We start from the raw sequence: 27,318 nt of genomic DNA, 5'->3' as shown, positions 1-27,318 counted from the left end.
GACTAGCGCAGCATATCACCTACGTCCACAAACATTCCCGTCAACCTCCTACTGAACTAACACCCATTGATATGTCCCTGGTCAGAAGATATATTGATCTATGCAAGGGCAAAAATCCTACCGTACCTTCCTCTCTTACTGAACATATTGTCAAAGCATACACAGGTAATATTAATATAGGTCTTATCTGAAGATCTTTGCAGGAAATTGGTCCATTCTTCCATAGAAATCTATTGATATTTCAGCTCTGGCTTTGTTTAAGAAGGAAAATTGTTTCCCGAAACTTCCTAGCGTTTTTTTAACAAACCTACTCACACGAATCTCACCTTGCTTGAGTGGGGCCGGGAAAATTAACTGCTTGCGATTGTCCAGAATCTTATTTATTTATTCTCTCATTGATTAGTTTTTTTATGACATTTATTTATTTAATTGAATACTTTATTAAATAATTAAAGACATTTATTAATTAATTTGTTCATTGATTGCGGGTGAAAGGTTGACGGAGGGAGTGAGGAGAGATTCCGCCATATCAAGATCTGAAAGAAGAAAACAAAGGTGGTGGTGCTGGTGGTGTTGGTGGTGGTGGTGGTGGTGATGGTGGTGGTGGCGGCGACAGCACGTTGAATTGTACCAGTTCCCGATGTATCACTAATGTTAAGCAACGTTCGTAGAACCCTTCCTTCAGGGCTGTTTGCCCCTACACCTAAGCCTCGGAGTGTGCTTTCTGTGTATGAGAAGTTAGCACCGTTTCTCATGGGTGGTTACCGGATGGGAGACTATCTGGGCAATCACGTGCTTCTGGGTTTTCCCGGCCTCACTCAGGCTGAATGAGGTTAATCTGAATAGGGCGGGTAGCTTTCATCACCGAATGGAGAATAAAACCACTCGTGATTCAAAACCTAAACAAACCCTAAACCCATAAATAAAGATACATACCTTCAGTACTGGAAGAGTCCTCCACTTCTTCATCATGGTCATCATTAAGGAAATATTTCTCCTCTTCCATCTTGAGTATCTCAATCTTGTTCCTCATCTCTTTATCCTGACCCTTGAGTGATCTGCTCTCTGGTAGACCTTTCACATTTAGGAGGTCATTTCTACCAATGCCGTCATCTGGTAGATTCCCATCACTAGCAACAGAACCAATCTGTGGTCTGTTGTTGCCGACTGCAGTGGTGTTGGTCTTGTTCCCAACACTATTGGTTGTCAGAACTTTGAATTCTTCTCTGTGTTCAGACCTGACGTCATTTGCCTCATCAGGTTTTGCAGCTTTCTTCGTAGTTCCATAATTATTCGTGTCCCCACCATCGATTCCTTTAATTCCTCCAGTTCTGGCTTTAAGACCTGTTCGTTTTAGATCCAACAAGGTCTCAACCTCTTCTTCCAAGTCTTCTCGGTCTTCACCATCATCATATTCTTCTTCATCCTGCATCACTTCATTGGAGTTTACTTCACCGGACGCGTAATAATAGTCTATGTTTCGAATGTCACTAGGACTTCCATTATCTATGGCTATCGTTTGTTTGTGATCCGTGTTCGTATCTTCCACATAGTAATTGGAGTCTGGACTGTGTTCACCACTCCCTCCAGATCTGATGTCCCGTTTATTGTAAATGTATTTGTGTTAATAAACTTGTGTTCTATTATTGTACAAAAGCCCTCGTTATCATTTTCATAGAGTAGACGACATAACATCCACCTAACTACAAGTGGTTGGGTGGGTGGAAGAAGAATGCGTTATTTTACCAAACTCCAGCCGCTAACACACTGGTAGTCTGGTCTTTTCTCCTCAAAGTTTGATTAAGGAAACTCTTGACAACGGAGGGCTTATCGTCTGGAGAGCAAAGACATAATAAGGATAGGAGAAAGCCAGCCGTACTGAAAACAGACCTTATCTGTTTAGGATAGCCCCGGGTGGGAGCAACCAGACACATAATTGTCCCGAGCGGGAATCGAACCCGCAACCTAGCGCTTACAAGGCAGGCGCTCTACCTCTTCCAAGCTAACTAGGCTGGCTGTCCACTACGTTATTATGTTCAACGCCCTTTCTATTAGGCCAGCCACTCACTGATCAGGTGTACTTGTCAGGTCTACCTGGTAGTGAGTAACTGGCCTAAAGAATTGGCATTGCCCCGGGTGGGAGCAACCAGACACATAATTGTCCCGAGCGGGAATCGAACCCGGGACCTAGCGCTTACAAGGCAGGCGCTCTACCTTCCAAGCTAACTAGGCTGGCTGTCCACTACGTTATAATGTTCAACGCCGTTTCTATTAGGCCAGCCACTCACTGATCAGGTGTAATTGTCTGGTCTACCTGGTAGTGAGTAACTGGCCTAAAGAATTGGCCCCAGTTGTAATACATACCTGTCGTCATCTCTTGACCATTATCATAAATCATATCCGGTTGTCTTGTATGAAGTTCTGATAGTCGAGACCCCTGTCCACCTCCATCAGTTCTATTGGTCCTGGTATCACTCGATATCTCGCTTCCTATTGGTTCACCCTGCCGAGTAATATCTCAAAGGTACCTTTTCGCCATACGTGTAGAACATATCATCAATCTCCCCAGTGCTAGTTAGAGCTGGATGTAGTAGCAGCATTAGTAGTAGTGCTGTAAGGTTGCAGAGTAGTGAATGGTGTGACTTGATAGATAAAGCAGCGATTACATACACGTACTGGCTTGACGTGACCAAACCGAGGTAGAGGTACTGAGTTACAACTGCAACGCGCGCAGAATACCTGGGGCGAAACCAGAAAGATGATGAAATTAGTCTATGGGTTAACAGATCTTTATGAAAATCTGGTGTGAACATCATACGACTTTCTATTACATAACAGAATTAAAAAAAAGGGCAAAAATGGCGAATAAATAATAGGTGGGTAGGTTCTTGATTTTTATTATTATTATTCTAAAAGAAGCTATTGCCTGTAGTCTCCAGCACATTACAACACTATAGCCTGGGACACAGCTTGCTTGTGTTACATATGTCATATCTCCCTCATTTACATTTGATTGTCTACTCAAACTCGTATGTTGTATCGCAGGTCTGCTATGACCCGAGGATTCAAGCCCTCTTCGTGAGTTTCCGGATCCCACTCGTGCGATTCCGCCTTCCATCGTATTAGACTCGTCCGTATCCGAAGTACTTTGCATGGTATACATTTGATTGTCTACTCAAACTCGTATGTTGTATCGCAGGTCTGCTATGACCCGAGGATTCAAGCCCTCTTCTTGAGTTTCCGGATCCCACTCGTGCGATTCCGCCTTCCATCGTATTAGACTCGTCCGTATCCGAAGTACTTTGCATGGTGCACAGGCCGGAATCATACTGACTGGCGCCACCCTGTATTTCCCGCGATAGGAAGTGCGATAGGTTATTGGTTGCTATAGACATGGCCAGTTTACTATCGCCATCCGGTAGACTATCTGGATGCTCACGGGCGTATAGTTGCTCCTCAGTCAGGAGACCGGGCTTTCGACCCCCGGCACTGGCTGGTCTCGGGCCGACCTGGTTCGCCCTTAGATATCCGCCACTACTCACACTACTTCTGCTATGGAAACTCTCCCCGGTGTGGGGGTCAAAGCTACCCGTGTCTTGGGTAGGGGGAGCATCAGATGGGTCAGTCTTTGATTTGCTTCCACCAGAACGAATGTCAATAGGGCATGAGGAGTGGCTGAGAGTGGAATGTTCGTTGATAGAGGGAGCAATGTGTGAAATATCTCCCAGAGGAGTCACATTATGAGGTTCATCTAACATATGAGTTGTGTGGTCCGCGCGCAATTCCCTGTGGTCCTCCACTTCTAACACGGTCGAATGCTCAACACCGGTTGTCATGACAACAGCCACAGCCTTGGCAACACTGGACGTTCTGCCTCGTGATGACTCCAAGTCATCGTGCCCGCAAACCCTACTCTGCCCGGTAGCTAAACATTCCTCATCCTCTATCAAATGCTCTCGTGAAGTCAATATTTCAGCTATTTCACTATTTCCTCCTGTTTCTTTCGGTTGATTTCGCAGTCGTCTCCGATGTCGTGCCCGGTAGCTAAACATTCCTCATCCTCTATCAAATGCTCTCGTGAAGTCAATATTTCAGCTATTTCATTATTTCCTCCCGTTTCTTCTGGTTGATTTCGCAGTCCACTGGCTGGTCTCGGGCCGACCTGGTTCGCCCTTAGATATCCGCCACTACTCACACTACTTCTGCTATGGAAACTCTCCCCGGTGTGAGGGTCAAAGCTACCCGTGTCCTGGGTAGGGGGAGCATCAGATGGGTCAGTCTTTGGTTCGCTTCCACCAGAACGAATGTCAATAGGGCATGAGGAGTGGCTGAGAGTGGAATGTTCGTTGATAGAGGGAGCAATGTGTGAAATATCTCCCAGAGGAGTCACATTATGAGGTTCATCTAACATATGAGTTGTGTGGTCCGTGCGCAATTCCCTGTGGTCCTTCACTTCTAACACGGTCGAATGCTCAACACCGGTTGTCATGACAACAGCCACAGCCTTGGCAACACTGGACGTTCTGCCTCGTGATGACTCCAAGTCATCATGCCCGCAAACCCTACTCTGCCCGGTAGCTAAACATTCCTCATCCTCTATCAAATGCTCTCGTGAAGTCAATATTTCAGCTATTTCATTATTTCCTCCCGTTTCTTCCGGTTGATTTCGCAGTCGTCTCCGATGTCGTTTGGATCCTGTTCGTTGATAGAGGGAGCAATGTGTGAAATATCTCCCAGAGGAGTCACATTATGAGGTTCATCTAACATATGAGTTGTGTGGTCCGTGCGCAATTCCCTGTGGTCCTTCACTTCTAACCCCAGTTGTAATACATACCTGTAGTTATCTCTTGACCATTATCATAAATCATATCCGGTTGTCTTGTATGAAGTTCTGGTAGTCGAGACCCCTGTCCACCTCCATCAGTTCTATTGGTCCTGGTATCACTCGATATCTCGCTTCCTATTGGTTCACTCCACACGTAGTCAGCGGCCATTGATCGACCTGATCGGCCGTAGACTATGTGTGGAAACAGTTTAAGAAATATATACGACCTGTGGTGGTGGTGGCGGCGGCGGTGGTGGCGGAGACAGCACGTTGAATGTACCAGTTCCTGATGGATCACTAATGTTAAGCAACGTTCGTAGAACCTTTCCTTCAGGGCTGTTTGCCCCTACGTAAGCCTCGGAGTGTGCTTTCTGTGTATGAGAAATTAGCACCATTTCTCATGGGTGGTTACCGGATGGGAGACTATCTGGGCAATCACGTGCCTCTGGGTTTTCCCGGCCTCACTCAGGCTGGATATATGAGGTTAATCTGAATAGGGTGGGTAGCTTTCATCACCGAATGGAAAATAAAACCACCCGTGATTCAAAACCTAAACAAACCCTAAACCCATAAATAAAGATACATACCTTCAGTACTGGAAGAGTCCTCCACTTCTTCATCATGGTCATCATTAAGGAAATATTTCTCCTCTTCCATCTTGAGTATCTCAATCTTGTTCCTCATCTCTTTATCCTGACCCTTGAGTGATCTGCTCTCTGGTAGACCTTTCACATTTAGGAGGTCATTTCTACCAATGCCGTCATCTGGTAGATTCCCATCACTAGCAACAGAACCAATCTGTGGTCTGTTGTTGCCGACTGCAGTGGTGTTGGTTTTGTTCCCAACACTATTGGTTGTCAGCACTTTGAATTCTTCCCTGTGTTCAGACCTGACGTCATTTGCCTCATCAGGTTTTGCAGCTTTCTTCGTAGTTCCATAATTATTCGTGTCCCTACCATCGATTCCTTTAATTCCTCCAGTTCTGGCTTTAGGACCTGTTCGTTTTAGATCCAACAAGGTCTCAACCTCTTCTTCCAAGTCTTCTTGGTCTTCACCATCATCATATTCTTCTTCATCCTGCATCACTCCATTGGAGTTTACTTCACCGGACGCGTAATAATAGTCTATGTTTCGAATGTCACTAGGACTTCCATTATCTATGTCTATCGTTCGTTTATGATCCTTGTTTGTATCTTCCACATAGTAATTGGAGTCTGGACTGCGTTCACCACTCCCTCCAGATCTGATGTCGCGTTTGTGAGGGATTTCCCTTTTACGAAAAGCTTGGGGCTTTTCCACGCCTCGTTTTTGGAAGGCTTGCAAGGGAATGTCCCGTTCTTGAAATGTCTGAGGGGTTTCCATGTTTTTGTGGAAGTCTTGCAGGGGGATTGCTCGTTTCTGAAACGCCTGGTTTCCTATCTCCCTTTTAGTATTGTTATGAAACGCTCGTCCAGATTTCGCTGCTCGTGGGTGTTCATAATCCGTTGCCCCGCTGGTTTTCGCGTGTCGTGGACGATCCTGTCTACCCCTTTCGATTACATGAACGTCATTTCCTATTACGTCGAGATCGTTGTTCCCCTGACGTAGGTTTTCCTGTAGGGTGTGAGATCCGCTGTCTTGGGTTTCACTCATCGATCGATGGCCATCGACTATGTGTGGATACAGCTTTAGTGGGAAAGAGTAGTTGACTGGAAAACTAGACAAGAGTTCGGACCAAAAAGTAAACTCACCTGTAGTAATTCCTCGCCAAATGAGAGCAGATAATGAATGTTGCTCAGTGTATTGTATTGGAAACAGTAGGAACTGAAATAGCTCTGCCGGCCATTAGCATCATTGCCTCCGTTGCATTTAGCATTCAGATATTCCAAGTATTGATCTCGGCTTTGAGGAATACTTGAGTCTTGATCTTGAGGAATACTGGAGGCTTGATACTGAGGAATACTGGATTGAGTGAGCTTCGTACATAGGATGATACTTAGGGTAAGTGCCCAGATGCATTCAGATATTCCAAGTATTGATCTCGGCTTTGAGGAATACTTGAGTCTTGATCTTGAGGAATACTGGAGGCTTGATACTGAGGAATACTGGATTGAGTGAGCTTCGTACATAGGATGATACTTAGGGTAAGTGCCCAGACATGTGTCTTGGTGATGGGGGTCCCGTTACTTAGGTAATCGGATTATTTTTCACTTCACAAAAAAAACTAATTCGAAATGAAGGACATCGAAGACAAAATAAACATAAGGGACCAAGGGAAAAAAAAACTTGAACTAAGAAAAGACCGACCGACCGCGAGCCAATGTTTAAAAACAAATCCCTATCATTTATGTCGATAGACAGTAAAAAGGGGAGAAATCACTTCGATCTTAAACACTATTCTATCAAATGGACGAAAAAGCACAGGAACTCTTCTTTTTATTGAAATCAGAATATACCTACGATCGCGGATAGGAAAAGTGGAAACTAGAAGATCTCGACTACCAAGGGGAAAAAAAACTTGAACTAAGAAAAGACCGACCGACCGCGAGCCAATGTTTAAAAACAAATCCCTATCATTTATGTCGATAGTAAAAAGGGGAGAAATCACTATTCGATCTTAAACACTATTCTATCAAATGGACGAAAAAGCACACGAACTCTTCTTTTTATTGAAATCAGAATATACGATCGCGGATAGGAAAAGTGGAAACTAGAAGATTTCGACTGTTAATGACAAGATGATGACTTGATTGAAATTAATACCAAATCAATTAAATTATTGATTCATCAGGTGAAAGATTGAATCAGTTCATAAAATAATCTTCCCTCTTCGATATCTCTGTCCCTTTATAAACCTTCGTTTCTCATCTGGCGATTTTATATCAGCTTTTTATTAAATAATTGATAAAAAAGATTAGGATTGAACTCGCGCCTTCCTGGTTTACCAGCGAGCGTCTTGACCACTACACCACCGAGGTAGAGACAAACATAGTGGTGAAAAGAAGGGCAGCACGGGGCATGGAACTTTGAGAATATGATTGCTTAATAATAGAAAACGCCTCCATTATTATAAGGGTTAGGTGGTAGGTACAGAACGCCTCCAGCGTTAACCTCGCCTAGTTGTTACAAGAGTCCATTAATATTATTTTGTGTTACTGAAGATGTTGAGCTTTATTCTGAATATTGGACAGTAGGTATCAGTGTCACAGTGTCATAAGTATCCATTAGATACTAAATACACAGCAAGCAAATAATAATATTAGTAAATAAATAGGTACCTATACAATAAGCTTCAGTATCACAATATCTTAAGATACTAATCGTCATTCCAACACTCTGATTATTTTCTACACCTGGAGTTCTAATTACTCATGCGCGGTAAGAACTACCATCTGGAAACCATTACCATTAACACCATCATCTTCTTGTGGTTTTAATCTTATTAATAAGAGAGGTTTTCTGTATTGTTTTGTACAACGCTTATGGTACCTGAGATCAATTGAGAAATCACATTGATAGAGGTTTTCTGTTGTGTAAGAGGTTGCCGTCCAAACGGTAAGGTAGAAACTTGAAATTTTGTACGGAGGTTCAGATTTTTATGGCGGTGGTTATAGGCTAGGTTAAAATTTCCTAAAGCCAGCCGTTCACGAGTCATTCAAGAAATTCAAAATTTTTGGCCGACTTTGGGTGACATTTTAGCCTGGAAGTGGAAATTTGTCGCGATGACCTATATTTTTTATTTTTTCATGTGGTGTGTTGTGGCGTGTGTGTGATGGGTGTGCGTGGTGCGTGTGTGGTGTGGGTGTATGTGATGGGTGTGGTGTGTGTGATGGGTGTGCGTGGTGGATGTGTGTGGTGTGTGCGATGGGTGTGGTGTGTGTGCGTGGCGGGTGTGTGTGTGTGTGGTTTGTGTATGTGGTGTGTGTGTGATAGGTGTGGTGTGTGTGTGTGGTGGGTGGGTGTGTGCGATGGGTGTGGTGTGTGTGTGATGGGTGTGTGTGGATGATGTGTGTGTGCGGTGAGCGATGCAAAGCTCGCGGGTATCCCGCTTGTTATCTACATATTATTTTTTCTATGAGTTTTGTATCATAATAGAAATAGGGATTGATTGTGTTCTACATAACCAGTAGGTAGGAGAAGAAAATATATTGAAAAAAGACATTTGTTACCATCAGCTACAATGTGAACCAGAAATTATTTTGTGGTGAAGCAGAGAGCCTCTTCACACTTTTTGTGGGTGTGGGTTTCACAGCACTAACGACTGAGTGCACAGTCTTATGTTAGTGCAAGAAAAGACAGGACTTTAAATTCTTCTAGTAAGTTTTGAAAAATTGTAATATTGAAAATAAAACAAATCTGCGTGTTCTGTGACGTCACATCACTAGCGCCCCCCGTGGTGGGTGTAGCGTTGGAAATGTTAATAGACGCGTTCGTGACGTTCGCAGCACCACTGGAGATGTTAATACGAATCTTGCGAATTCAGCGGTGTCGCTCAGCGGTGAGGTGACAGGACTTGTAAAGTCTTCGCTGTAAGGTGAACTTAGATTACTAACACCTTCATTGTGCTGACTAGAGGCATTGTGTCTACACGTTTGATTCTCAGATTCTTCGCCCGCCTCCCGACACAATACATCTAATCTTTCGAACTTGTCTCCACCATATTCATCGAATTCAGCGGTGTCGCTCAGCGGTGAGGTGACAGGACTTGTAAAGTCTTCGCTGTAAGGTGAACTTAGATTACTAACACCTTCATTATGCTGACTAGAGGCATTGTGTCTACACGTTTGATTCTCAGATTCCCTTGCAAGTTGAGATTTTCAGCTAAGTGTTTGTTACAACTCTTTTCATTTGCAGAGGTTTCATTACATCCGATACATTTACTACAATTCCCTGTATTAGTTTCAACGTTGGCATCTTCACAAGTCTTGTCTCCTCTGCTTGTCAAGTGTCTATCACAATCCTTATTACAGTCCTTCACAGCCTCACCTTGTCAAGTGTCTATCACAATCCTTATTACAGTCCTTCACAGCCTCACTAGTATCCCCCTGGCTAAGTGATACATTAGACAAGGACGGGGTTAGGACCTGCACATCGCTTATACTTGTATCACTTGTCCCGACATTGCTCACTCTTATCTCTTCACTGTAAGGGGAGCTTGGATCTGTGTTTCCTGGACTATAAATCGAGCTTGAATTGTTTACGTTGTCTGGACTACAAGACGAATTAGTCGCCTCGTTGCCTGAGGTACTTTCCGTGTAGGCTGAACTAGAAATATTCAAGGAATGATTGCTAGTGTCTCTGCCTAGCGGTTCACTATAGGAACTAAGCGTACTTGCTACTGTATTTGTGTCTTTCCTCAGGGGATTCAAATGTATGTCTTCACTATAGGGGGAACTCAGTGTGCTATAAGGGGAAGTTAGCGTACTATAGGGCGAACTTACGGAATAGGGGGAACTATCACTATATGCAGAGCTCAAGGTTAACACGTCCACCTCTGTCAATGTCTCGTTGGATATTAAACAGGAAGATGAACTCGAGGAGGGATCGGAAATGTTCGGGTTATGTCGGGAAACACCGGCCGATGCGGGGAAACTTATTCGTCCACCTCTGTCAATGTCTCGTTGGATATTAAACAGGAAGATGAACTCGAGGAGGGATCGGAAATGTTCGGGTCATGTCGGGAAACACAGGCCGATGCGGGGAAACTTATTCGGGAATCATCGCGTGAGTTCGAGTGACTCTCGGATTCCGACGTATAAACTGGCGCTGTCACTACTTGGAATTCATTACTAGGTTGCGACTTAGAGGGAACACCGCTAGGGGCATCCTTGTCAAATGCACCGAGAGAACTATTTTGATTGGCTAACTTCTCAACATCTCTATCACAACTAGGTTCGGAATGATTCCTGTTTCTATCTCGTACAGTGTTGCCATGTCCTCTACATCGGCTACACGGTTCCACTCTAACCAGTGTCTCCTTGGCAACATTGGAAGCACCGCTAGTTATAACACCCTCCAGCACAAGAAGCAACCAGAACCATAAATTGTTATGTACAAAAGAGAGGGGTACCTATGTCAAATTTCAAATACAATGATAAAACCTTAATAAACTGACATTGAATGGAAAAAATACATTGATATCCCCCACAAAAACACGAAATGTGTAAATGAAGGGTCAAGTTCATTTCTCAATTAATTACAATGTGTAGATATCTCACCTTGCCACAGTTTCGACAGTGATGGCGTCGTCGCACTACCGTGAACATGGACTTGCACGCCATACAGGCAGGTGCCAGGGAGCTCTCGGATTCCGACGTATAAACTGGCGCTGTCACTACTTGGAATTCATTACTAGGTTGCGACTTAGAGGGAACACCGCTAGGCGCGTCCTTGTCAAATGCACCGAGAGAACTATTTTGATTGGCTAACTTCTCAACATCTCTATCGCAACTAGGTTCGGAATGATTCCTGTTTCTATCTCGTACAGTGTTGCCAAGTGCTCTACATCGGCTACACGGTTCCACTCTAACCAGTGTCTCCTTGGCAACACTGGAAGCACCGCTAGTTACGCAGGTGCCAGACCATCGGGTATCCACACGGGGGGAGCCTCTACCCTATCTCCTACAGGGGAGACACCCTGGGGTGGGGGGTCGGAGGGAGAGAGTTGTGCTGTGCTGGTGTCGTCTTGTCCTGCCCAGCATAGTGCTTCCTCTCCATTCTCTATGACACGGTAGTTATCATCTGTGTGAGTAGGGAGGGGAGAGTTGAAAAATGTTAATATTTCATTGCTGTTTTTTTAGGATCGATTTTACATATTTCCGCAAGAGAGTAGCCTACTCAAGGGACCCCGTGTATTTAAAATAATTCTGTCAGATGTTTGATAGAGGTAACTGTAACAACAGAGGTCTTACCGTCCCGGGCGGGAATCGAACCCACGACATAGCGCTTACAAGGCAGACGCGCTACTCCAAGCTAACAAGACTGATCTGCCAGGTGTTGAATGTATCGAGAGACATTAACCTTTGTAATCAGGAGAGCGTGTGTTAAGGGTTAAAGCAGCTAAGTTTCGCAGTATTCAATTCAATTCTTACCTCCCACTACATCTGGTTGCGAGTCATCGTTGCGTTGTTCAAACGGGCCCTCTACCACAGGGTATTGTAGGCCCGGTTGCTCTAATTCCAGCTCTGTATTACACATGAGGAATACTACTTTGAGTATGTTACGCAGATCTCCGGCAAAGTTACTCTGCAGTTGATCTGCCACACCTGCTATCACTACAAATAGACGGTGTATCATGTTCTCACGGGATCTGAGGGGAGAGATGGGGATCGGATTATTTAATTATAGTTTATGAAACTGAAACTTATGTGATGATTCTGAACCCTCTGATGAGCTCATGGGTCTATAGAGGTACATGTAATTCTTAGGTAGGCTTGTCCGCGTATTCTGTCAAATGTAAAATACCATATCCGTAAATGTAAAAAAAAAAGATAGGAGGGTTAAAAGTTCAATGTCCTATTGTCATGTAATTAAGTCTTTCCCTTCCGGCTGATTAATAAGGGTTCAGTTTTAATTCCCTTTCCGAAGCACATACGCAATAAATAAGGTTCATTCTAAGGTCCGTTCCGAAAACCAGCCTTATCTGTACCTGGGATAAAGTTCGTCCCTTGTCGGTAATTGAACCCACGACTTACTGGGCAGAGGCAGACACGCTACCCTTTAAATGATCAAGGATGGCCCATCATTTTTTCTTCTTCTCCATAGTTGGCATTTTAGGCTGATAGATTCCAAAGTCCAATAATTCAAAGTAACTCACCCATATTTAGCATCTTCTTCCTCGCGGTTGGTAATCTTAGCTGCTTTGATAGCGAGGGCTATTTCTTCTTCATCTTGATATTCAGAGTTATACGAGGAGGTATCACTGCTTAGACTGCACCTGTGGAATAACACATAGCAATTATAAGAAAGTAGTATTTCTTCTTCATCTTGATATTCAGAGTTATACGAGGAGGTATCACTGCTTAGACTGCACCTGTGGAATAACACATAGCAATCATAAGAAAGTAGAAAAAAACCAGTCTACTTAGCTTGGAAAATAGCGCGTCTGCCTTGTAGGCGCCAAGTCGCGGGTTCGATTCCCTTCCGGGGCGATATTTCGCCTAAATGTATAAGGTTTATTTTCGGAATGGCTGGCTTTTTCCTATCCTGTCCTCTTTCTCTTTTCAATTTCTGTTTTTACAGTTCTCTTTATCAAACTTCAATTTAAATAAAAAGGGGCTGGCTTTCTGTCCTCTTTCTCTTTTCAATTTCTGTTTTTACAGTTCTCTTTATCAAACTTCAATTTAAATAAAAAGGAAATATTGCTTTCTTGGAGTTTGGCAACTCTGTAAACAAATGAGAATAGATTTTTTAAAGTGGCAGGGTTCTCCTGGAGGAGCTCTTCCACTGTTCTGAGATCTGGCAACACTGCCTTTGGCAGGCTCAGGAAAAAGGTAAACAAGTCGGCCATTCGGGTTCGGTCAACTAAAGTTCGCCCCGGGCGGGAATCGAACCCACGACATAGCGCTTACAAGGCAGACGCGCTACTCCAAGCTAACAAGACTGATCTGCCAGGTGTTGAATGTATCGAGAGACATTAACCTTTGTAATCAGGAGAGCGTGTGTTAAGGGTTAAAGCAGCTAAGTTTCGCAGTATTCTCCAAGCTAACAAGACTGATCTGCCAGGTGTTGAATGTATCGAGAGACATTAACCTTTGTAATCAGGAGAGCGTGTGTTAAGGGTTAGAGCAGCTAAATTTCGCAGCATCTAGGTGCTGGCCCAGGCAGGGTATATACAGAGGGGCCGGGGAGGGGTCTATTCACAGATTTACATTTATCACAGACGTTATCCTGTAGTAGGGTAGTAGAATCACAAGGGAGGTTGAATGATGAAGCGGTTAGACAGGGGTTAGTAGGATCCGAAACAACCGATATATTCACCGGTCGAAACGTTTCATCAATCCGGTTATCAAGCGATGGTTCCGATTCATTCTGTTTATCCGCCTCGCCTTCCACTCTATCCGGTTTGGAATGCTCGGAACAAAGCTCGTCCATACTTATCTCACTGGCGCAGGACTTATCCTCCATATCGCTATATCCAGAACTTGTCTGACATACTAGTGGCGTAGGTTCATTGCTATACTCACTAGAATTATCATTCATACTGTAGCCACTGCTGGTCTTGGCGTTGGTTTCGTTCACACTATAGCCGCTACTGGTGGGGTCTGTTTTATCACTCAACCGGTGTGCGTCTTCACCACCTGTTGACATCGTTGTGTTATCAAAATGTAAAAAAAAAAGATAGGAGGGTTAAAAGTTCAATGTCCTATTGTCATGTAATTAAGTCTTTCCCTTCCGGCTGATTAATAAGGCTTCAGTTTTAATTCCCTTTCCGAAGCACATACGCAATAAATAAGGTTCATTCTAAGGTCCGTTCCGAAAACGAGCCTTATCTGTACCTGGGATAAAGTTCGTCCCGGTCGGTAATTGAACCCACGACTTACTGACGCACTACCCTTTAAATGATCAAGGATGGCTGATCATTTTTTCTTCTTCTCCATAGTTGGCATTTTAGGCTGATATATTCCAAAGTCCAATCATTCAAAGTAACTCACCCATATTTAGCATCTTCTTCCTCGCGGTTGGTAATCTTAGCTGCTTTGATAGCGAGGGCTATTTCTTCTTCATCTTGATATTCAGAGTTATACGAGGAGGTATCACTGCTTAGACTGCACCTGTGGAATAACACATAGCAATCATAATCTTAGCTGCTTTGATAGCGAGGGCTATTTCTTCTTCATCTTGATATTCAGAGTTATACGAGGAGGTATCACTGCTTAGACTGCACCTGTGGAATAACATAGCAATCATAATCTTAGCTGCTTTGATAGCGAGGGCTATTTCTTCTTCATCTTGATATTCAGAGTTATACGAGGAGGTATCACTGCTTAGACTGCACCTGTGGAATAACATAGCAATTATAAGAAAGTAGAAAAAACCAGTCTACTTAGCTTATAAAATAGCGCGTCTGCCTTGTAGGCGCCAAGTCGCGGGTTCGATTCCCTTCCGGAGCGATATTTCGCCTAAATGTATAAGGTTTATTTTCGGACTGGCAGACTTTTTCCTGTCCTGTCCTCTTTCTCTTTTCAATTTCGGGACGAAAAGCCTCTGTTTTTACAGTTCTCTTTATCAAACTTCAATTTAAATAAAAAGGAAAAAAAGAATATACTTACGTTTCTGAGGATATAGTATAGGATGAGTTACAGCTGGAGCATGATGACGTCACAGTATTCTCCCCCATCACATTGCTACTCAACACATGTCCCCCTCCTCCTGACGTAGACTTCCTTAGTTTACTCAGTCTCTGCCAGTTCTTCTCGTACCCCTCCGCACCCATCTTGAGTCCAAACGCCGCCATATTGGTTTCACTCGGAGCGGCCATTTTGTTGTCACTCAACGCCGCCATAATGGATTCATCCGCCATTTTGTTTGAGACAGGTGTTTCGTTAGGCAGATGATTGGATTGGTCGATCTCAATGATAGACACATTCTCATTGGTGATAATGTTGATCTGCGTGTTATAATTGATAAAAAAGATTAGGATTGAACTCGCGCCTTCCTGGTTTACCAGCGAGCGTCTTGACCACTACACCACCGAGGTAGAGACATAGTGGTGAAAAGAAGGGCAGCACATCTGCGTGTTCTGTGACGTCACATCACTAGCGCCCCCCGTGGTGGGTGTAGCGTTGGAAATGTTAATAGACGCGTTCGTGACGTTCGCTGCGCCACTGGAGATGTTAATACGAATCTTATGCACGAACGGTCTCGACTCCGCGGACCCTGGGTTGGGAGACTCACTGTCTACCCCCGGGGTGGGTTTTCGTTTACAGTTAATGTGACTGGTGTAGTCTATTGGATGTGTAGGTGCTGGCCCAGGCAGGGTATATACAGAGGGGCCGGGGAGGGGTCTATTCACAGATTTACATTTATCACAGACGTTATCCTGTAGTAGGGTAGTAGAATCACAAGGGAGGTTGAATGATGAAGCGGTTAGACAGGGGTTAGTAGGATCCGAAACAACCGATATATTCACCGGTCGAAACGTTTCATCAATCCGGTTATCAAGCGATGGTTCCGATTCATTCTGTTTATCCGCCTCGCCTTCCACTCTATCCGGTTTGGAATGCTCGGAACAAAGCTCGTCCATACTTATCTCACTGGCGCAGGACTTATCCTCCATATCGCTATATCCAGAACTTGTCTGACATACCTCCGATTCATTCTGTTTATCCGCCTCGCCTTCCACTCTATCCGGTTTGGAATGCTCGGAACAAAGCTCGTCCATACTTATCTCACTGGTGCAGGACTTATCCTCCATATCGCTATATCCAGAACTCGTCTGACATACTAGTGGCGTAGGTTCATTGCTATACTCACTAGAATTATCATTCATACTGTAGCCACTGCTGGTCTTGGCGTTGGTTTCGTTCACACTATAGCCGCTACTGGTGGGGTCTGTTTTATCACTCAACCGGTGTGCGTCTTCACCACCTGTTGACATCGTTGTGTTATCAAACGTCATGGGCAAGCGCGTGGGCTATTTTCTTAGCCATAAGAAAGGAGTTCATGGTCAGAGTTTAAAATTTGTTTAAGATTTCAATCAATTAAAAATTTCAATCAATTAAATTGCTTGATAAAAGAGTTGAATTTGAACCAAGTTTAAACTCAAATTGTGGTCCATTCCATAAAAGGGTCGTCTCTTATAGTCTGTTTTATCACTCAACCGGTGTGCGTCTTCACCACCTGTTGACATCGTTGTGTTATCAAACGTCATGGGCAAGCGCACGTCACTGAGACTGATGTCTCTACCTTCAGTCATGCCTTCGCGCGAGTTCGACTGACTTCGGGAGTTATCGTCTCCAGTGTTGTCAAAGCTAACGTCTACAGTGTTGTCGGAATCACAGCGTGTGATGGAAGACGTGGTGCTTGAGTTACGAGACAGATTCCCGTCAGGTTTATCAGATTTCTTCTCAGATCTCATTTTGTCGCTTTTGTGTTGTCCAACTAATTTGTCTCTATCCATATTGTCAGTATTTCAGCGTGTGATGGAAGACGTGGTGCTTGAGTTACGAGACAGATTCCCGTCAGGTTTATCAGATTTCTTCTCAGATCTCATTTTGTCGCGTTTATGTTGTCCAACTAATTTGTCTCTATCCATATTGTCAGTATTTAGGCTGGGGGTTTCAAGCTCTTGACGTTCGCGCGCTTCCCGAAAAAAAAAAAAAAAAAAAAAAAAAAATAGGAGGGTTAAAAGTTCAATGTCCTATTGTCATGTAATTAAGTCTTTCCCTTCCGGCCGATTAATAAGGCTTCAGTTTTAATTCCCTTTCCGAAGCACATATGTACGCAATAAATAAGGTTCATTCTAAGGTCCGTTCCGAAAACGAGCCTTATCTGTACCTGCGATAAAGTTCGTCCCTGTCGGTAATTGAACCCACGACTTACTGGGCAGAGGCACACGCGCTACCCTTTAACTTTAAATGATCAAGGATGGCTCATCATTTTTTCTTTTTCTCCATAAAAACAATACATTTTTTTTTTTTTTTTTCAGTAAATGGTTTCATCAAATTAAATTGATCCCAAGGACAAGGTAAACCCAGACCCTAGCCCTAGACAAATGGAGTGTGCCTGAAAGTATTTTTTAGGTGTTTGTTCTAAGCTAACACAAAGTACTACTTATAGGTACTTATCATCAAGTTAGTGTAACTTACTTCCTAGGTAGTCGTAGTGGTGTGCTGGTCTCCTCATCAGGTGTAGTATTAACTGCTGGTACAGGAGGTGGTGTTGGTTCATCCACAGAGCACAAGAGTCGCTCCAGGCGGGCAATCTCATCCTCATTCAGACGCCAGAGTACTTCGCGTATTTTACCCAACAGAGTGCGGAACGGTCGAAACATTTCCGACATCTCGGACGGCTCCTGAGGAAGAATGAATGGACGAAGTGATTTTAAGTTTTAAAAACTCGATCTCTTTCAAGCTTATTATTTAATAACATGTATTCTAATTCAATGTTAGCACACTTTACTTAATAGGTCAAAAAAACATGCAAAAACACCTATTAAAGTGAAGGAATTGCGTTTCTTTTCCTCCTAGTTTTTTAACTTCACGATTTTTCCTTTCCTTTGTCTCCCTCATTAATTGGTTATAATTCTGGAACGGTTAGTCCGATTTGTATTAAATTTGGCATGCAGGATTAACACATAAAGGAAATTAGCTTCTAAGATTTTGGAGCCGATAGATCTTTCGAAAGCTATGACCGGGGCCTTTTTTTTTAAGGTTAGTTCTAAATGTGAATGAATCACAAGTATAATACCTTGTCTAGAGAGAGAGGACCACTGGGGTATACTAGAAGTCCTGTTACTATAGCTAGACGAGGTATTGTAAACATTAGAGATGGTTCATATGCTTCAATCATCTCCTGAGATAGCAACCCGACACGTAGAGCTCTGGAAAATAAAGAGGAACATTGTCAAGTTTAATATACGATTCTATTCAATCCAAACGTTTTAAGTTAAATTCTAATCGAATTGGAAGGTTAAAGAACGCAGACTTGTAAAGCTCAATGAGCAAAGAGGAACATTGTCAAGTTTAATATACGATTCTATTCAATCCAAACGTTTTAAATTAAATTCTAATCAACTTGGAAGGTTAAAGAAATTCTACAACACAGACTTGGTAAAGCTCAAAGTGCCAGTCTTAGCTTGGAGAGTTTGCTTTGTAAGCGTTAGGTCGCAGGTTTGATTCACGTTCGGAGTGAAATTTATCCTAGACACTAAACAGATAACGTTCGTTCTCGGAACGGCTGGCTTTTTTCTATCCTGTCTTTTTTCTCTCTTCCGTTGTTAAACTTCCCTCTATCAAAATGTCTTATACACACAAAACCCACTCTGAGACTTAGGTGTAGGGGCAATTAGTCCCAAAAGGTGGGCTAAAGAGGAACATTGTCAAGTTTAATATACGATTCTATTCAATCCAAACGTTTTAAATTAAATTCTAATCAACTTGGAAGGTTAAAGAACGCAGACTTGGTAAAGCTTAATGTGTCAGCCTTAGCTTGGAGAGTTTGCTTTGTAAGCGTTAGGTAGCAGGTTTGATTCAAGTTCGGAGGAAATTTATCCTAGACACTAAACAGATAACGTTCGTTCTCGGAACGGCTGGCTTTCTTCTATCCTGTCTTTTTTTCTCTCTTCCGTTGTTAAAGTTCCCTCTATCAAAATGTCCTAAACACACAAAACCCACTCTGAGACTTAGGTGTAGGGGCAATTATAGTCCCAAAAGAAGGGCTTATTTTATTTGACATTTCGGTCTGACATCCTAAGGTTAAGCTTATACGAATCAAAACTCTTTAAAAAAGGCTACATGTAAAAAAAAAAAATAGTTGTTGAAACTAACCTCTGTAGAGTCCGTTAGGTCGCAGGTTTGATTCACGTTCGGAGTGAAATTTATCCTAGACACTAAACAGATAACGTTCGTTCTCGGAACGGCTGGCTTTCTTCTATCCTGTCTTTTTTCTCTCTTCCGTTGTTAAAGTTCCCTCTATCAAAATGTCTTAAACACACAAAACCCACTCTGAGACTTAGGTGTTGGGGCAATCAGTCCCAAAAGAAGGGCTTATTTTATTTGAGGGGCAATTAGTCCCAAAAGGTGGGCTTGTCTTATACACACAAAACTCACTCTGAGACTTAGGTGTAGGGGCAATTAGTCCCAAAAGAAGGGCTTATTTTATTTTACATTTCGGTCTGACATCCTAAGGTTAAGCTTATACGAATCAAAATTCTTTAAAAAAGGCTACAGTACATGTAAAAAAAAGTAGTTGTTTAAACTAACCTCTGTAGAGTTTCAGAGAACAGAACCATGACGAGTTGTTGCATTTCATATTCTTTGGCTGTCTTCACAGGCACCATTGCAGTCACATAACCCAACTCAAACTCCGCTAGCAACCTGAAATATCAACATCATCTTAGTTGACACAAGTTAAACAACGCTTTGTGTGGTTGGTATATGGACGGGGGTCTGTGCTGCTGGCTATTTAACACCAAACAGTGTTGCAACTTGCAACATGTGATATTTCAAGGTTGCCAGATGATTTCATGGAGGTTGAAAAGCAGTGGATTAAGAATAGTGAAGCCAATAAGATGATGACAGACGAAACGGCATGGTGCTTTCCACTAAAAAGGGGTTTCCCTCTTATATTTACTACATTGGACTTTACGGGTCTGTGTCGTAGCATGTCCGTATCACAGTGTGCCCTGGCTATTTTCTTAGCCATAAGAAAGGAGTTCATGGTCAGAGTTTAAAATTTGTTTAAGATTTCAATCAATTAAAAATTTCAATCAACTAAATTGCTTCATAAAAGAGTTGAATTTGAACCAAGTTTAAACTCAAATTGTGGCCCATTCCATAAAAGGGTCGTCTCTTATAGGTGTCACAAAAAAAAGTATAAATTCATGGGGATCAAACCCAGGACAAAAACTGGAGTTTTGACACTAACCTGCTTGTCAAGTGTCTATCACAATCCTTATTACAGTCCTTCACAGCCTCACTAGTATCCCCCTGGCTAAGTGATACATTAGACAAGGACGTGGTTAGGACCTGCACAACGCTTATACTTGTATCACTTGTCCCGACATTGCTCACTCTTACCTCTTCACTGTAAGGGGAGCTTGGATCTGTGTTTCCTGGACTATAAATGGAGCTTGAATTGTTTGCGTTGCCTGGACTACAATACGAATTAGTCGCCTCGTTGCCTGAGGTACTTTCCGTGTAGGCTGAACTAGAAATGTTTTTTTTTTTTTTTTTTTTTTTTTTTTTTTCATGAGTTAAGCTTATACCAATCTACGAACCTGTCAAAAACTTTGAGTGACTCAAATATGCGATCAATATAGAGGTCATCGGTGAAGAAGATATCACTCGGATGAGTAGAACGTAGCGAGTATTCTCGTAGCAGGTTCCGAACGTTCTCGAGTGACTTGGTGAGAGCTTTGGCTAGGGGACGCATGGCAGCGGACTCTGCCTCTCGGTTCATTATACTCGAACCTGCTGCTAGACACTGGGAAATAAAACAATAAATAATGTTATTTTCTCGAGACTTTTTTTTTAGTATGATTTTTCTTCAGTTTCTTATAGGAAAACCTCCGAATATCGGCCATATTCAATAATTTAAACTCGTTAGTAGTAAACTAATAATAGAGGAAGCATGCCTTACCTCGGCACCAAACCACAACTGTCCGGCCAGATTATCCTGCATGACATCATCCGGGAATTTAACGCGGAAATCTCGATTCGCTCGATCATCCGGAATCCAAACGTCCATGATTTTGTTGCAAATGTTGAGGACCTGCCAAACGTAAAGAAATATAAGAATAATAAAATTAAAATGTAATATATTATGTAGGTATATTGTATAATTAACATTTCGGAGGAACCCAATCACCTAAGAACACAAGACCAACTCTCCGAAATTTGGACTTTACTTACTCCTTGTGTAGAAAAAACATCCCACTCAAAAAAGTTTTTGCCAGCCTAGTTACACTAGGTTCACACCGCACGTTTTTTTTCCGTCCCGTTTTTTTTACCGTGACGGATTTTATTTTTCAAGTGGCGCATGCATTTAAATTGATGTGTTCACATTAACCAACGTTTTCCGTCCGACGGACCAAACCCTATGGCAAGAGCAGTTAGGATTAGGGCATTGTAAAAAATGGCTTTAGTTTGAGATCAGAGTGACTAATTTTAATATGGATGCTAATCATGTTTAGTAGATTATGTCTACCATATTGTGACACAACTTTAGCTGCTATCTGAGTTACAGATCCAGTTGAGGGAACTCGTAAAACTCTTGGAAGTGAAATAATAAGCACGATAGAGAGAATCACAACTTACCCTTGGAAGAAAGAAACTTGATAGCAACCTTAACATCCTGTTGTGTGTATGTTCTAGCAAATCTCATGGACACACCAACACTCGACCAAGAGACATTCTTATCTATTCTGATTCTTATCGTACATATGGAAATCCTAACCCAATACCACGTTCACTAGAATCTGTTCTGCCGTTCAACGGGAAAAAAACGTTGATGATTCAGTGGCACTTGTAATTGAATGAGCTTGTTCACACCTGACTTTCTGAACGTTGTCCGTCCTCTTTCTCTCCTTTTGTATGTCATCCTTAATTCTCACCAATAAATGTTCACACCTGACTTTCTGAACGTTGTCCGTCCTCTTTCTCTCCTTTTGTATGTCATCCTTAATTCTCACCAATAAAATGATCAAAAGAACTCATGGACATGCGGAAATAATTAAAAAATTTCATGTCGTCCAATCTCAATTGACCCATTAACTTTTGAAAAGCACCGGTGTAATATCTATCTGATACAATTGGATGGACCCAAAATCTTCTTTCTTTTCCTCTTTTTCGTCCGATTGTACCAATACATTATCATCAATGTATTTACGTCCATCCTTGATGCTGGTGAATATACTGACTGACGATGGAAACTTTTTTTTCTGTTTCAAATGGTAATCAACGGAACGGGACGTTTTTTTTTTTCGTCTAGTGTAAACTCAACGGAACGGGACGGTTTTTTCCCGTCCAACGGAAAAAAAAACGTGCAGTGTGAATGTGTGAACCTAGTGTTAGCTTGGTTGGTAGCGCGTCTGCCTTGTAAGCGCGCGCTAGGCCGCGGGTGCGATTCCCGCCCGGGGCGGATTTTATCCTGAACGGATAATGTTCGTTCTCGGAACGGCTGGCTTTCTCCTATCCTGTCTTCCTTCTCTCTTAGATTTCAGGACGATAAGACCTTTAGACTCGTTTGGTCTGTGTTGTAGCATGGCAATCCCGTAGTATGTCTCTCATCAGATGTATACTTACATTGTCTTGACATTGGCGTAGATGGTTGACTAGGGCAGTACATCTCTCAGGATCCTCGCGACCATCAAAACTATCTAACTCTGCCGCTACAAATGTAAGCGCCTCATCAGCGCGCTAGGCCGCGGGTGCGATTCCCGCCCGGGGCGGATTTTATCCTGAACGGATAATGTTCGTTCTCGGAACGGCTGGCTTTCTCCCATCCTGTCTTCCTTCTCTCTTAGATTTCAGGACGATAAGACCTTTAGACTCATTTGGTCTGTGTTGTAGCATGGCAATCCCGTAGTATGTCTCTCATCAGATGTATACTTACATTGTCTTGACATTGGCGTAGATGGTTGACTAGGGCAGTACATCTCTCAGGATCCTCGCGACCATCAAAACTATCTAACTCTGCCGCTACAAATGTAAGCGCCTCATCAGCGTAGAAGAATTGTGCTAGGAGCGACTGGTCATCTTTCTGTGGGGAAGTAACAAACATTTATTTATTTACTAGCTGAATTCCGTCGCTTCGCTCCGGAATCCCGCTAGTTCATCCCGAGGCATGGCCAAACTTGTAGAAAAGGCATGGCCGAACTTGTAGAAAATAATAAAAATACGTTATGCAGAGAGTAGACTGGTGTCTAGCTGTGAGACTAAAAACCTACCTTGAAACCAAGGAAAAATTCGGTCAGAAGTTGTCTGATCAAACCAGGAACCTAAACTAGCATTGCCCAGGCCTAGAGTCAATCATTCTATTACCAAATGCAAGTTATTTATCGGAAACAGTTATTTCACTGCTCAATGTGTCAGGGTTGACTAGATATGAAGGTCACCAGATTCTATTGGCAAACATGATAAAATAAAATATTAATGTAGAAATATCTAGGTAGGTACCTGATATTAAAAAAATTTTCTCGTCTCATTTACATGAACTAAGTGTGACCATACAAACAGTTATTTCACTGCTCAATGTGTCAGGGTTGACTAGATATGAAGGTCACCAGATTCTATTGGCAAACATGATAAAATAAAATATCAATGTAGAAATATCTAGGTAGGTACCTGATATTAAAAAATTTTTCTCGTCTCATTTACATGAACTAAGTGTGACCATAGACATAGGACAGAGAATACAGTGTGGATCAGAAACACAGGACAGATAATACAGGGTGACCATAGACATAGGACTATATATATATTTTTATTTTTATTTATTTTTTAGTTACCAACATAGGTACCTATATTTTTATTTTTTAACATGTGACATTTCAACATCATTGATAGTAGTATAGGTATCACTGTCCTATAAGATCAAGGCTTGTGTAAGAAGGACATTGATATTTTTTTTTTAGAATGATATTAGGTATTTACCTAAGTTATAAATGAATTATTTAATTAATATATTATTAAGGTGCATATAAATATAGTCTGGTTCAGGAAAGATGCAGTGTGAATCAGAAATCACAATGACCTAGATAGAAGTATTTGGATGTATTGGTTTTCACTTCCCGTACAGTCTCACACATGCTATTATCCCAGTCTATCATTTCATCATCCGTCTCTACCAGGTTAGCCTCGTGACCAGCGCACTCTTCCGTTTCGTAACATCTGCGGAAGAGGGGAACAACAAGGGTAGTCGTTAATTATTTAGACAATGATTTAGGATTCTAGGACACAAAACATCATGTGTCAGAAGATAAAGTACTACTTATAGGTACTTATCGGATATTTTTTTTTTAGAATGATATTAGGTATTTACCTAAGTTATAAATGAATTATTTAATTAATATATTATTAAGGTGCATATAAATAAAGTCTGGTTCAGGAAAGATGCGGTGTGAATCAGAAATCACAATGACCTAGATAGAAGTATGAATGAATGAAAGTTTTTATTGTTTATTTATACAATTTGTACGTTAACAATGTTAGCTTAATCTACCTAAATATTTACCTGTTCTATGTTCTTGGTTCTAGTGCCTATTTTATGCTTTTTTTTTTCTTTTCTAGCCATGTCCAAATTTTCCAACTAGTGCTGTTGCTACCTGAGGGGTTTGTTTGGTTCAAATTAAAGTAGGAAAGCAATAAAATTGAGTCAGAGGATTTTTTCTCTTTTTAGACATGTGAAATTTCTTTTTTAGCAGTGTGAATAATGAGTAAAGTAGGTATGAAGGAAGGGCATCTAAGTAAAGGTAGGAATACACTTCTATTACATCACATGAGCTCACATGGCATGATACTAGTGTGTTTCTATCTTGATACCTACCTACCTACATATTATATACCTACTATTAACTATTTGTTTAGGTAAATAATATTATTTACTTAAGTGCCTATACAGGTACCTATTTCTGATTAGGTCCTACAATCTTAGAGAAGTTATTTCCAGGTAGGTTTATTAAATAGATAAACAATAGGTGCAGGCAAACATTCTTATCTCAAGAATAATAATAATATCAGGGTAAACAGGTCTAACAATCTAGGTGCAACTAAACAAAGCATGCACATTCACAAGAGCTTGGTTTAGTATGGCAAGAGGGGAAACGTAAACCTAAAAGTGGTTAACGCCCCTCACGTCATAAACACACTTCCATCTGAGGGAAGGTAGTGACCTTGAATGAACCGGGCTGAGGTTAGCGGTTAGATGTTAAATAAAATACAACAATTGCTAAGGTCTAATCATCCCGAAATCGAAGAGAGAAGGAAGACTGGATAGGAGAAAGCCAGCCGTTTCGAGAACGAATATCATCCGTTCACGATAAACAGATAAGGTTTGTTCTCGAAACAGTTGACTTTCTTCCATCTTTCTTCTCTCTTCGATTTCGAGACGATAAGACCTCCCACAGTTCCCTCTGTCAAAGAGCCATTTAGGTAGCCATATTCTTTGTAAATAGATAATTGAGAATTTTTAGTAAGACAATGTCTCATTGTAATGTTTAGATATATTTTAGTTGTCCGTTGTACCAACCTATTAAGAGATATATTTTATTTTGGTATAAATAGGGCATATTTGATTACATTTTCGATACCCATATGGTACACTGTATTTTTTCTAGCCAAATTTGGTTTTGTTGTTGGGCAATTCTCAAGTTGTTTAACTATTGTTCTGAAAGTTATTGTAGTATACTTGTATTGATTTGTAAATAGTTAATGTGCTCATCATTATTGTTAATGCATCTATATGTGACTAAAATTTAAGACCCAAGCAAACAAAAAAGGGGGTGTGGTTTTTAAGTAACAACTTTGTCAAATCCTTTTATGTTTTATTGGTCTCATTTTTCCCTTATAGTTCGGATTTTTCTTTATTGTTTGATATATTATGTCATTGTATTTTGTATTTCTAAGATTTTCTAGGATGTTGGTGATTATAAATTGTACAAGACAAGAATCGGTTTTCGAGTTTTCCTGATCTAGATAAGTTTCATAAGGGGAGTGTTTCCCACAACGTCTTTCATGAGGGGAAGGCAGTACATAAGTTTGTTCGTTTCATCGTTATACTGCCATCCATATTTAAATCCGCTCATTTTCCCAATCATACTCGAAGCAACATTTTTTTTTTGCCACCTGTTCGGAGAACAAACCTTGTAGGTTCAAGATAAAGTTCGCCCTGGGCTGGCATCAAAAAAGCTACCTCTAGCGTTTACAAAGTAGGTGCGCTACCCTCAAAGCTAACTAAGCTGGCTATTGGGATAACATTTTGAAATTCAATTTGATCCAAATGGATTAAATGATTTATAAACACTGAACTGCTCACCTCTAAACAATATAAACAAGATCAGTGCCGGGCGGTGAAGGCAGTAAAAAAACTTAAAATAAAACAAAAGAAAAATCAAATACCTTGGGCCTGTAAAACCATTTTCTGAGGGATTGCATTTTTGTTCAATTTTCAACTTGTGAGCTCACTATTTGACACATGAGTTTTGACCATTGGAAAAAGCTCAAAGAGAAAACGGATTTGAGAAAGCATGAATTTAGCCGTGGAAAACGTAAAATGATACAGTGATTTCAACAGAGATTAGACGTGTGATAAGAGAAAACATGGTACAAAACTAAACTTTAATTAATTCAATTTACGTATCAAGAGATAAGGATAAGGAAATGAAATGATTTAGCCGTGGAAAACGTAAAATGATACAGTGATTTCGACAGAGATTAGACGTGTGATAAGAGAAAACATGGTACAAAACTAAACTTGAATTAATTCAATTTACGTATCAAGAGATAAGGATAAGGAAATGAGATAGCCGTGGAAAACGTAAAATGATACAGTGATTTCAACAGAGATTAGACGTGTGATAAGAGAAAACATGGTACAAAACTAAACTTTAAATTAATTCAATTTACGTATCAAGAGATAAGGATAAGGAAATGAGAAACTTTTTTTTTTTTTGAGATCACTTGAACAAAAAACACCAAACAGTGTTGCAACTTGCAACATGTGATATTTCAAGGTTGCCAGATGATTTCATGGAGGTTGAAAAGCAGTGGATCAAGAAAAGTGAAGCCAATAAGATGGTGACAGACGAAACGGCATGGTGCTTTCCACTAAAAAAGGGGTTTCCCTCTTATTTA

At 41.5% G+C, this 27,318-nt stretch overlaps 1 protein-coding gene across 1 annotated transcript; it reads right to left on the bottom strand.

Annotated features, from left to right (window-relative positions):
- Positions 1–2,504: 2,504 nt before the first annotated feature.
- Positions 2,505–26,835, bottom strand: LOC113467613 (lateral signaling target protein 2 homolog). Its single transcript, XM_026823868.1, has 17 exons — positions 26,584–26,835; positions 23,081–23,227; positions 21,107–21,238; positions 20,745–20,950; positions 19,729–19,842; positions 18,215–18,347; positions 17,612–17,819; positions 16,622–16,906; positions 15,498–16,393; positions 15,076–15,413; positions 14,578–14,801; positions 13,794–14,103; positions 12,621–12,740; positions 11,896–12,113; positions 11,385–11,545; positions 11,023–11,100; positions 2,505–2,739 (listed from the first exon to the last, which is right to left on the bottom strand). The coding sequence occupies exons 1-17, from the start codon at positions 26,617–26,619 to the stop codon at positions 2,572–2,574; spliced, it is 3,774 nt and encodes a 1,257-aa protein (XP_026679669.1). The 5' UTR covers positions 26,620–26,835; the 3' UTR covers positions 2,505–2,571.
- Positions 26,836–27,318: the final 483 nt, after the last annotated feature.

Source organism: Diaphorina citri, unplaced genomic scaffold (genome assembly GCF_000475195.1).
Source record: "Diaphorina citri unplaced genomic scaffold, Diaci psyllid genome assembly version 1.1 scaffold511, whole genome shotgun sequence".
In the NCBI taxonomy this organism is placed as follows: Eukaryota; Metazoa; Arthropoda; class Insecta; order Hemiptera; family Psyllidae; genus Diaphorina; species Diaphorina citri.
This window is presented reverse-complemented; position numbering and strand designations above follow the sequence as displayed.

What these genes read in the sequence shown, in the direction of transcription:
- LOC113467613 (XM_026823868.1), bottom strand. Translation starts at nt 26,619, where the DNA reads ATGCAATCCCTCAGAAAATGGTTTTACAGGCCCAAG. An exon ending in TGAAGACGCACACCGGTTGA is followed by an intron (nt 16,394 to 16,621) that starts GTGATAAAACAG and finishes CGATGTCAACAG; the next exon opens with GTGGTGAAGACGCACACCGG. An exon ending in CCGTGTGGATACCCGATGGT is followed by an intron (nt 11,101 to 11,384) that starts CTGGCACCTGCG and finishes TCCGAGAGCTCC; the next exon opens with CTGGCACCTGCCTGTATGGC.